General features: G+C 42.0%; 1 protein-coding gene across 1 annotated transcript in view; it reads left to right on the forward strand.

The window, feature by feature from the left end:
• Window positions 1-12,667, forward strand: part of LOC105034926 (callose synthase 3) — a 162,375-nt gene that overhangs the window by 28,649 nt on the left and 121,059 nt on the right. Inside the window, 2 exon segments of the mRNA XM_010910260.4 lie at window positions 1,516-1,638; window positions 1,746-1,860. Of these exon segments, the coding sequence (XP_010908562.2) occupies window positions 1,516-1,638; window positions 1,746-1,860 (238 nt within the window).

The following is a 12,667-nucleotide window of genomic DNA, read 5'->3' on the forward strand; positions in this document are numbered from 1 at the left end:
ATAGTAATTTGTGCCTAATTACATTGAGGTGGAAACAATAGATGAGGCAAAAGCAGATGTATTCAAATTGTTTTGATTATTCTTCCTATTGGCAATATATTTTCTATGGCCTCTTCAAATCAGCCCTAGTATGGATATCTCATTGTCAATTTTCTATGTCTGGTCCTTCTCTTAACTTAATAAATTAAGAAGGAAAAACACTGCTTTCCATATTTTGGAAATTTTTAAATAATTTTATATACATGTGATATCTGTACATCATATAACTGCTTTCTCCTTGTTTTTCAGTATAGATCATTCGTATAGGCATTTGAAGATGCCTACCTGCATTCTCCCCATACTTACCAGTAGTTATTCCTTCCATTTTAATGTTTACTATGAATAACTATTTCCTCTTCTTGTGACTGGTACTACAAGGATACCAGCTTTTTGCTAATTCTGTTCAGTAATCCTGACAAAAGAGTAAATATGCTTCTTTATTGTGGTGGAATCTTATCAAGTAGTCATTGACAGAAACTTGAATACTGTTGGAAAACTTTTTATTAACTTTTATTTTCAATTACATATACTTGTGCTTTGCTGTCCTTCAGAACAATTTTTGAGACAATATTTCTCAGAGTCTCTTGGTGTTTCTTTTTTACCCAATGACGCAATCTGTTCGGTCTTTAAGAAAATTTCTCTCATAAATTTGAATTTCCACTTGAAACTAACGTCTCAGGCCCTACCTAGTGTAGAGAACCAAAAATTTTGCTTTCTAACTCACAAATTAGTAAAATTGTAAGGGGTTGGATGGGTGATGTATGATAGATCAGACCCCCTAAACTTAACCTTATTCCATGCATACTTAACTGAATCAGACCTCTAAAAGATTTGTGTGATTATTATTAACCATTGCATGTTCCAATTCTGCTTGCTAACTGGTATATTTTTGGTAATCTACCATTGTTGAAAATAATTTGCTTATTGCATTACTGTGGTCTTTATATTGAATGTACATAAACACACAAATAAAAGAGAACAAATCTCTCAGGATATCTCATCATTTGCATTTAGGAAGACAATTGGGTTAGATAACCATTCTCAATATTAGTGTTGTGTTATCCTTTTTTCTTGGGTTCTTACATTGTTTCCTATTCCATATGATGGAATCAAGATTTCCAATTTTACAAGGTATCATAATATAAAATTCTGCAAAAATATACTCCCATTTCAAATTTGCTTGTTGTTTAGTTAAAAGAGCCATTACTCAGCCATGGTCCCGTAATCCAGGGACCTAGGAGGGATGGAATAGGAACAGACTTAATCTTTGGCATTTTTCTTTGGTACAAAGTGGCTGCCCTAGGCCTTGAGCCAAGGTTCACTGTCTTGACCCTATGACAAACCTAGACTCGAACCCACACCATTACGCTTGTCAGTCAAAGCCTTTTACCACTGCACCAAGCAATTGTCCCCTTCGAATTTGCTTCCTTTTAGTTATTTCGAAAAATATAATGAATGTGTGAAATTTTTGTGCAGGAGAACAAGCCAATCAAAGGGGATCAATGGATTGGGAAAGTCAATTTCGTTGAGATTCGTTCATTTTGGCATATTTTTCGAAGTTTTGATAGAATGTGGAGCTTCTTTATCTTATCATTGCAGGTTATTCATTTTCTTTATATTGTTTACATCTTTCACTACATGGAATTGCTCGCTGAGAACGTGATTTTTTTGTTTTTCTAAATAATTTAGTTGATCTAATTTATCAGGTCATGATAATTCTTGCTTGGAATGGTGGCTCACCAAGTGCTATTTTTGATTCTGAAGTACTCAAGAAAGTTTTGAGCATCTTTATAACTGCAGCTATACTTAAGCTAGGACAAGGTAAGACTGTGTCATTATCTATAGACATATACTACTTTCTTATTTTCCTCTTTTTTTTTTTAATTTTTCATATACTGAATTTTTGACTTCCACCTATTGTGTAATTTTCTGTCTTGCTTTTCAGTATTTTTTTTAGGTTTACCGGTCCAAGTAGACTTCCCATATTTTTGTTTCCAGGACATCTCTCTCTCTCTTCCCCCACTCTCTCTCTCTCCTCCCCCCCTCTGTGTTTGTGCATGCATGCATGTTAGTGTATATACTTTTAGATTTCTAGCCACAAATAGTACCAGCGAGATGCATTCACATGACATACACAGGCAGATTTATTTTTTAGTCCATACTGTGGGTTTATATATTCTGTATTGGCATATGATATAATATGGTTCAGGGAACTAAGGCAGTTGCTATGAAATAATATTTAAGAAGTGGGAGTCTGGTTTCTTGTGACCGAAATTCTGTAACTACGTTATTGTGCGTGATCCTTGTAGATGGTTGCAAATTGTGTTGTGACCATATGATGTTGTGACTGTTCTCAGTCATTGAAGTGGAGAATTTTCAATGACCACATTTATTTTAAAGATGAAACCAACATCTTGACTTGGCAGTGTTTATTTGATGATGGCAAGAATCTAGAACTGAGAAATTTAGGTATACTTGCTTTAGTGATTGACACTCTGGTGGTTGGCATGCATTGTCCAAGATAAGAGATTACATTTTAGGTGGTCCATTGGGTCTTCATGATTACCATGAAGTACATATAAGGTGCTCAATATGGTACAGTATGAGATAGTGAGATATACCAAGTGTCGGTCTGGTACGAGATGGTGCACTGATATGGTATGCCCGGTATGGCAAGCCTTGATCTAGATTGTGTTAGGCAAGATTTGCTGTGCCGGTGGCCGTTCCGGCTAGCTAGTGGCACGGTACGATATGGCTCCGTATCACATCGACTGGCACGAACCGACAAAGGCAAAGAAAGCGAACTGGGAGAAGAAAAGAGAGGAATAGAGAGAGCGGGAGGAAGAAAGAAAAGAAGGGAGGGGAAGGAGTCAGAGGGGCTGCCGGGCGGCCTCCAGCGGGCTGCCGTGGCCGTCGGATGGCGCAGTCCACTCGCATGGTGCCGCGGGCATGAAACAGAGGCGTCGCCCTGTTTCATGATTTTTTTAAAAAATTGAAACTTAAGTGAAGTCGGTAAATCATTTATCAATTTTGGTTTGCCGGTTTCATTGTTTTTGCTTTTATTAAAAGAAGTGCAAAAAAATGAAGCCAGCAATCCGATTGCCGACTTCACTGATTTTAATTTTTTTAAAAAAAGCTCTTAAACAGTGAAGTCGGCAAATAATTTGCCGGCTTCATTATTCATCTCTGTTTTTAAAAAAGATCGACGTGTGAATTTGCCGGCTTCATTATTCATCTCCGTTTTTAAAAAAGACTGATGCGTGAACAGGGGCGACAGCTCCTGTTCCACGGCTGCGACGCCTCTTGCGCCGCTTCCACTACTCGATGGCCACGGCAACCACCTAGAGACCTCCGGCAGCCTCTTCGCCATCTCGTCCCTCCATCTCCGATGGTCTCCCCCCTCTCTCTCTTTCTCGCTCGTTGCGGTAGCCCCATCGGGCAAACCGAACCGTGGCGGTTTCCGTCACTCTCCGACAGCCGCAGATGGCCATCGCCGGCTTTCGGTGGCATCCTCCTCTCTCTCCCTCTCCTCTCTTTCTGCCTTTGTTTCCTTCTCTTTCTTCCTCGGCACCAGCATGTGCCGTTTTCTCCACCGGAACTGTTTCGGTTCTCCATCGATACGGTTCAGAACGGTCCGAAAACCATGGTGTTAGGAGAGTTCAAGGTCCAATTCATGGATTATTTGCATTAAATCAATTTATTAAAACTATTATGATATTGTCATGAATGATTAAATCAGGAGGAATATTTTTTCTACTATTTAATTGAATGCTAAGACATGATTATCACAATATATGTTTTTATGAGTTAAAAAGGCACATATTATATTTCAGGAGCAATAATCTACTTGAGAATTGTCTTGTATGCAAATTTTTGAAAATCGTATATGGTTAATTTCTTGATGTTCCAATATCAGGGAATTGTTTGTAATATTAAATTGGACATGTAGATACACGTATATACATAATGCAGGAATTCTTTTGGTGTGATTGTTCTGCCTTTACTGTGGGGCATGGAGTACAAGAGTATTTTTTTTCCTCTCTTTTCTGTTAAATCTTTCTCCTCTCTCTCTTGTCGCTCTTTTTCTTTCTCCTTGCTCTATTTGTGCTGAGATAGCTGTCCTTCAAGTATGTTGAGGATCTTCTCACCTGTGTGGGGATGTGGAGACTAGTAACAATCTCCTTCTTGAATAGTTTTGGTATGGAAAACCAATGGAAATGCCAAGAACTGAAAACTACAGCACTTTGTGGCTCTTGGAAACAAACTCTAAAAAGTCGGCCATAAAACCCGTGCCTGGAGATCTGATTCCCATGGCAACCAGTAGCAAGAACCCCTCCACACCACCTTGCTAGGCATGGAGAAAGAGGGCATCAAAGGACTTTGGGCAGCAAGGCTTGATGGCGCCCACTACGTGGGGCGCCTCCCTCTTCCAAACCTTAGGGCGTCTAGAGCTCGAGGGAGGTGCCCCCCTTCCTTTAGATTCTCTTGAGAGGGGGTGGCTACACTAGAGAGAAGAGAGAGAGAGTTTAGGAAGAAAAGCTCTATTGATTCCATCTCTTCAATTAGGTTACAATACATAGGTTTATATACCCTAGGGTTTCCTCATGTTTCCTAACATAACATGAACCCTAATAAACCCTACCTCAAAAACTCCCTTAGCTAACCTATATGAGATTACGCTCACCCAAGTCCATGTACACCCATGACTTTACCCAATTTCACCCCCATGGATCCAAACCCGGCCCATACATTAATTAGCCCCCTTAAGACCCAAATACCTGGATCTCAAGATCTGTGGAGGGCCAAACCTCCACCCTAGAATCAAACCAGTCCTAGCCCTAGGACCCAAACCGGTCCTAGACTCATTGAACCAACTCTATGGCTCAACTTCTGGCCTTCCAAGGCTTAGGAGCACCACATCTATGCCTAAAATCTCCACCTTGGTGCTCCAAAGACTTGGCAGACCCTGCGTGGTGCATCTGCATCAATCTTGCTGTCGCTGTGCACCCTGACAGCATCCTGTGCAAATCTATCTCCAATGCCAAACACCTTCACCCTTGGAGCTCCCTTGGAGGCTACCAAGATGTCTGCCTTCCCTTGGGCTGAAGGTCCTTTCTTGCTTTTATGCACCAATTTTCTTTCTGTAGGCTCCCTTCTGCTGGACAGCTACATCAATCACTACTTCAGATTCGTTTGGAGAAACTGCAGATCTCCTGGCATGCTCTGAACCCACCTATCGTCTCTTGAGCTTGTCTTAGCCCCCTCATAGGTATCCAGGTCCCCTTTCGCTGCCACCACTGCGTATGATACCGTATCCTCAGAGCCATTTCTTTCCGGCTGTCACACATCCCGCATCGACCTGTGCAGTGTGATACTGCTGCTGGTGCAGAATTTTTCCTCCTTCCCTTGCATCCCTCGGCTCTGAACGTGTGCCAAACCTCTCTCCACATGTGGAGGCACCTCTGGTCGGTCCTCCACCTGAATATGAAGCCCATTTGATGCACCTGTAGAAGACAAAACTGGAAATCGAGGTCAGCTACGCAATGCTGTCCTGATGTACCCTACCTACTGTCTGCCCCCCACCTGGCCCCGACCAACCTCTCTCCACATGTGGAGCCCTCTGGTCGGTCCTCCACCTGAATATGAAGCCCATTTGATGCACCTGTAGAAGACAAAACTGGAAATCGAGGTCAGCTACGCAATGCTGTCCTGATGTACCTCTACCGCTACTGTTGCTGTTTCGGCCCTTCCACACATGTGGAACCTTCCGAAACCATCAAGAGGTTGTCCTCCACCTTTGAACCAGCAATGGTACCCAGGGAATTAGCCCCTTTCCTTTCTCTCTTGCACCTCTTTTCCAAAGAACTCTACTGCGATCCATCATATCCTCCAGCCTTTTCTCCAAGACTAGATCCAACTTAAGTTGGACCAACAAATCCTTCACCTTAACCTTCTACACCGAGAAGCTCCTCTTCTCATCAACCTTCTCAAACTGCACCTTCATCCTGCTTCTCATGGTTGGCCAAACCACAATCACAATAAAAGGCAAAACAGTTTGGAGAAGCATATACCTTGAAATAGGGTGTGCTGATTTGTTTTTCCTTGACGGATCTCGTTCTTCCTCCCCAACACCAGCTGATATTATGGGGCTTTACTTCTTAACTCCTACCCCTTGTAGAGGCCCTTATCAGGTTTTGAAAACCTGGAACTAGCAAGAAGAAAAAATTCCAGAAGAAATAAACTGAGATCTTTGCGACTATCTGACGCTGCCTTGTGCTGCACCTTGCACTCTACGGACTCTTCCTTCACATCCACACCCTTTCTTGGCTTCTCCTTGACTTCTACCATGTGTAGAGGTCCTCACCAAGCCTTTAAAACCTGAAAACACCAAGAAAATTCATCCAAAGAAGGAGAGAACAAGGATTCCTATTGGAACTAGGACTCCTTGATTGCTAAAAATCAGCAGATTTCTATGCCGTAGCCTCTTAATGCCTCCTCCTAATCCACCTGGGATTAGATTGGATCGAAATCAAAACAGTAGAAGCATGATCAACCTAGGAATCTACTGTTTTAATGCCTAAAATTTTCGAAGCTTAGGCGTGAGGAACTAGCTACAAGAAGAGGCGTTCAGATTCTTGTGCAGCAGATTTCTGGGGCGGCTTTCCTTCTTCCTTGCAGATAGCTTCTCCTTCCTTTCCACGCTCAACCTGGCTCTGATACCATTTGTTGAGGATCTTCTCACCTACGTGGGGATGTGGAGATCCGTAACAATCTCCTTCTTGAAGAGTCTTGGTGCGGAAAACCAATGGAAACATCAAGAACTGAAAACTGCAGCATTTTGTGGCCCTTGGAAATAAACTCCAAGAAGTCGGCCACAAAACCCATGCCTGGAGATCTAATCCCCATGGCAACCAGCAGCAAGAACTCCTCCACACCACCTCCTAGGTGTGGAGAAAGAAGGCATCAAAGGACTTTGGGCAGCAAGGCTTGATGGCACCCACTACATGGGGCGCCTCCCTCTTCCAAACCTGGGCGTCTAGGGCTTGAGGGAGGCGCCCCCCTTCCTCTAGATTCTCTTGAGAGGGGGCGGCTATACTAGAGAGGAGAGAGAGAGAGTTCAGGAAGAAAATCTCTATTGATTCCGTCTCTTCAATTAGGTTACAATACATGGGTTTATATACCCTAGGATTTCCATGTTTCCTAACATAACATGAACCCTAACAAACCCTAGTCAAAAACTCCCCTAGCTAACCTACATGAGATTGCGCTCATCCAAGTCCATGTACACCCATGACTTGACCCAATCTCACCCCATGGTCCCAAACCCGGCCCATACATGAATTAGCCCCCTTAAGACCCAAATCCTTGGATTTCAAGATCCGTGGAGGGCCAAACCTCCATCTTAGAACCAAACCAGTCCTAGCCCTAGGACCCAAACCGGTCCTAGAGTCATTGAGCCAACTCCATGGCTCAACTCTTAGCCTCCCAAGGCTTGGGAGCACCACACCTGTGCCTACAAAGTATTCTGTAGAAAATGCTGAGGATATATAGCATAGTTCATCATCGATCACTTCTGCAATACCTGGTTGTAACTGACACTTGTCTCATAAAAGTTTCATATCATGAATATTTTAAGTAATTGATACCACCAGCGGATGTTGAAAGTCCAAACCGGCTAGTCTTGTTGAAAGAATGGATTTGAATCTTGTCCAAAAAATGCTTGGGAATCGTTTTGTGCTTCTTTTCTGGATCATGTGTTGCATAAGTAGCATTCAGTGCAATTAGTGGTTATCAATGGAATGGTTTTATAACATCGTTTAGATTTGATCTGTCGCACATCTGCCTTTATGGAGTTCTTTTTTAACATAAGCATATCAATATTGCCAGGATAACATCAGGGTGATGGCTGAATCACCATGAAATTAAACTATTGAGTTGTAGATCAATTTGGTAGGATCTTGAACTAATGTGGTATGTCATTGGTGAGTACTATGCTATCTGCTCATTAGCTATAATTCATGGAGTCCAACTTACGAACAGCAGTTTGATGCTAAGATAGAGAGGTAGTGGGAGAAATAGGATGATCAAATTTGAAAGTTATGAATTGTGCTACTGGGGTTTAGAAGCCATACTGTTGTTGTGTCTTAGGTCAAGACAGCACTATGGTTTTTGTAGCTAGCTGTCTCACTGGGTTGAACTTATGAGCAGCTCTGTGATGAGGTAGAGGGTGGTGGAAGAAGTAGGATAATTAAATAGAAAGGTATGCAATATGGATTGTGCTTTTAGGGCTTAAAAGCTATACTGTTAAAGCATTTGACTATATCCAAATTCCTGTTTAAGTCTTGTTTTGATCATTTTGAATGAACTGATGCCAGTTTGACACTTTGGGATACTTGTCAGGGATTCAGGTTCTAGCGGGACGTCCCGTGGGACATCGAGACGGGGTACCATCCCATGTGTTGGGACAGGCCGTCCCGCTAGCATCCCAGTATCCTGATTGGGATGCCTTGGAACATCCTCTGTTCCAAGTGTCGGGACGGGGCGGGACGGCGACACGTCTTGTTCATGGGAAAATCGGGACAGCCCCATCCCATAGAATTTAAAACCTTGATACTTTTAGTTCTAGACCATTATGATAGTATTAAATTATTTTAGGCATTGCTGCACTTGTTGTCTCATTATACCTTCATGACTTTTCCGAATAAAAAAATGATGAGCTTCAGTTACTTCCGACTTGTTTTCTGCAGTATACAACAAAACCAATACCCAAAACCAAGTTTTTATATGCTAGTTCGATGACCATATTTGTCTAGGCCAAGTTGGGACACTACTATGGATGGTGCCATCCTAACACTTGGAATGAATTGGCATCTTGGTGATTCACTGGGATCCCTGTTATTTATTTATTTATTTATTTTTGGTTTCCAATTGTTTGTTGGTTTTAATGACTGTTTTAGAGGTAATTTGGAGTTCGTCGGAATTTAGTGTTGAGGTTAGAAAAATTTTGGAGCCAATGGTTTGATTTATGGTGTGGAACCATTATTACCACTTTAAAGAATTATAGAGAAGGAAGAGAATTGTTATGTCATTTCTTTTAGCCTCTCAAAGGGTCTTTATAGGCTACTACATACAATATACTTGGACACATACTAGATACAATATACTTGGACACAAACTAAATATGATGAGATCTTAATATATGGCTATAACCAAAAATGGCTATACTAAATATGGTTGTAACCAAATATGGTTATACTAAATATAGTGAGATCTTAATTAATTACTCTAACACTCCCTCTCAAGCTAGAGCATAGATGTTGTTGAAGCCAAGCTTGTCCATGAAGGCGTGGAATAACTTTGGAGGTAATGCTTTGGAGAGAATATCAGCTAACTGTGAAGATGATGGTACATAAGCAAAGGAAACAACTTCTCCCACTCATCTCGAACGAAGTGACAATCGACCTCGATGTGTTTGGTGCGCTCATGAAACACTGAATTTTTTCCAATATGCATTGCAGCTTGATTATCACAAAAGTGGGAAACCGGAGATGATGTAATGATGCCAAGATCTCGTAGGAGGGAGCACAACCATAGAATCTCGGAAACAAGGTGTCCAATAGCTCGATACTCTTCTTCGGCACTAGAACGGGCAATTATGGTCTGCTTCTTGCTCTTCCAAGAAATAAGATTACTGGTAAAGAAAACTAGGTACCCACTAGTAGAACGCCCATCATCAACAGAACCAGCCCAATTAGTATCTGAGTAGCCCTACAAGACTAAAGATTTCCCTGGTTTGAACAATAAACCTTGTCCAGGTGCTTTCTTCAGATAGCGAAGAATATGAATAACAGCTTCCCAATAAGTAATGGTAGGAGTCTGTATGAACTGACTGACACAAGTCATAGCATACGAGATGTTAGGTCTGGTAACTGACAAGTAGATGAGTTTTCCCACATCACCTATACCTGCTAGGATCTAAAAAGGGGGGATCGATAGTGTAGGCTGATAATTTGATATTCGGATCCATGGGAGTCACTGGGTCGACATTCCAATAATCTAGTCTCTGAGGGGGTGCTTGGTTGGGAGAAATGGGGGTCAGAAATCGGAATGGGAAAGGGTGACTCCCATTCCAACCATTTGGTTTGGAGTCCCATTTTGATTCCAATTCCGGAGTGGAATAGGAATGGCCCAATTTATATAGAACTCAATCTCTATTCTCCCCTATGGATTCAAATTTTCATTTCAATTTCGATTCTGATTTCGATTCCAGTCACGAACCAGGCGCTTCGAGGGATCTAGCCATTCTGATTCCGATTTCGATTCCAAGCCATTTCGATTTTCATTTCGATTCTGATTACGGTCACAAACCAAGCACCCCCGAGAGTATTTCAAGAACATACTTCCATTGTGATAGGAAGATATCGTTCTTGGTACAGGCTACCTCAATCCCTAAGAAGTAGCGTAGAGGTCCAAGATCTTTGTCTGAAATGCTTGTGAGAGGTGTTGCTTGATAGCAATTATATCTTGAGAATCACTACTAGTTATATCGTCAACATAAACAAGAAGAATGATGATCCCTTTCAGTCCTTTCTTTGTGAATACAGAATGATCTGCTTTGCTTTGAGAGAAGCTAAAGGAGCAGACAACCTTAGCAAACTTCTGAAACCATGCCCGAGGAGATTGTTTGAGCCCGTAAATAGACTTTTTGAGCTAGTAGACCAAAGTCTCCCCCTTTCGCTCATGCCCAGGAGGTTGTTGCATATAAACCACCTCCTTTAACTCGCCATTTAAGAAGGCATTCTTGACGTCTAACTGATGAAGAGGCCAGGAACTAGCAAATGCCAAAGAAATAAGAAGCCGAACGGATGTCAGTTTAGCTACAGACGAAAGCCTCTAAATAGTCGATGCTATACTTCTGGGTGAACCCTTTAGCAACAAGGTGAGCCTTAATATGCTCAACCGTCCCATCTGGATTATGCTTTATAGTGAAGGCCCATCGACAGCCGACTGCTTTACAACCAGGTGGTAGACTGACTAACTTCAGGTATCATTCTGTCGAAGAGACTGCAATTCCTCATTCATAGCAGCTGTCCAACTAGGGTGCTGTAGGGCTTTCTGAACACTAGAAGGGAGAGCAATAGAGTCGAGGGAGGATGTAAATGCCTGAAACTGGGGGGTGAGATGAGTAGTGGAGACAAATTGAGCAATAGGATGAGTAGTACATGTGCGCTTACCCTTTCTTAGAGCAACTGGGAGGTCATCCAACATATTATCGGATGATGAAACTGATGGAGGTGGAGGATCAGCGGTCCCAACACTTGGAGGAGGTGGATGTACATCAGTCTCATGTCTTCTGGTATAAACCAGAATAGGTTTCTCCGGACTGGCATAGGAGTGGGGAAGTCAAAACTATCAACAATTAGCAATGATACACTAAGTTCTTTTTTTGGAGATGTATGGGTTGGGAAGAACAGTTGAGTTTCGAAAAAGGAGACATCAGAAGAAGTAAACATGTGTTTATTTTCTGGGGAATAACAAAAATATCCTTTGGACAGACATGAATAACCAAGGAAGACATATTTGATTGCACGAGGATCTAGTTTGTCATTGCCTGATGAAAGAGACTGATCAAAGCAACTACAACCACATACTCGTGCAGGAAAAGGAGATGGATCACGATCAGGAAAAATCAAACTAAAGGGGGAAACATTTCCAATAACTTTATTAGGCATGCAGTTTATGAGGTAGGAGGCAGTGAGAACTGCAAAACTCCAGTAAGATTTTGGAACATTCATCTCAAACATTAAAGTGCGAGCAGTGTCTAATAAATGTCTGTTTTTCCTTTCAGCAACTTCATTTTGTTGGGGTGTATAGGCACATGAAGTTTGATGCAAAATCCCATTTTGAACAAAGAAGTTTTTGAAATCATGATTCACATATTCTTTTGCATTGTCAGAATGAAATATTTTGGGAGTTGTTTTGAATTGAGTTTGAATCTCTTTGAAAAATTGTTGACAAATGGAAAATAATTCAGATATGTTTTTCATCAAAAATAGCCAAGTCATACGAGAATAGTCATCAATGAAGGTGACAAAATATTTAAATTTATTAATGCCAGAAAATTTTGTGGGACCCTATACATCAGAATGAATTAAATCAAAAAGACACTATGTTTATTAACTGACCAGATAGGAGACTCGATGATGTTTTCCTAACTCACATGATTCACATGAAAAATCAGAAAGGAACTTAGAACTTGATACCAACTGCCTAAGGACTGATATGGATGGATGACCTAATCTGCGATGCCAGAGCGAAGACTCAGTGGAGGTGCTAAAGGCTGATGTTAGGGTTTGCCATACCGGGCCGAATCGCCCGCTACGGGACGTGCCAACCATCCGACGGGGAACCGAGACGGTTCCGACATGCAAAACGGTACATGCCGTTGCCGGGAAGAAAAAGAGAAGAAGAGAGAGAAATAGAGAGAGAGGGAGGAAGGAAGAAAAAGAAGGAAGGGGATCCGCGGAGGCCTCCGGTGGGCAGTCGTGGCCGTCGGGCGACGGAACGGCCTCCCGCGGCTCCGCACGGGGAACAGGGGCGGATCGCCCCTGTTTCTCAGATTTTTTTT

Source organism: Elaeis guineensis, chromosome 4 (genome assembly GCF_000442705.2).
Source record: "Elaeis guineensis isolate ETL-2024a chromosome 4, EG11, whole genome shotgun sequence".
Lineage (NCBI taxonomy): Eukaryota > Viridiplantae > Streptophyta > Magnoliopsida > Arecales > Arecaceae > Elaeis > Elaeis guineensis.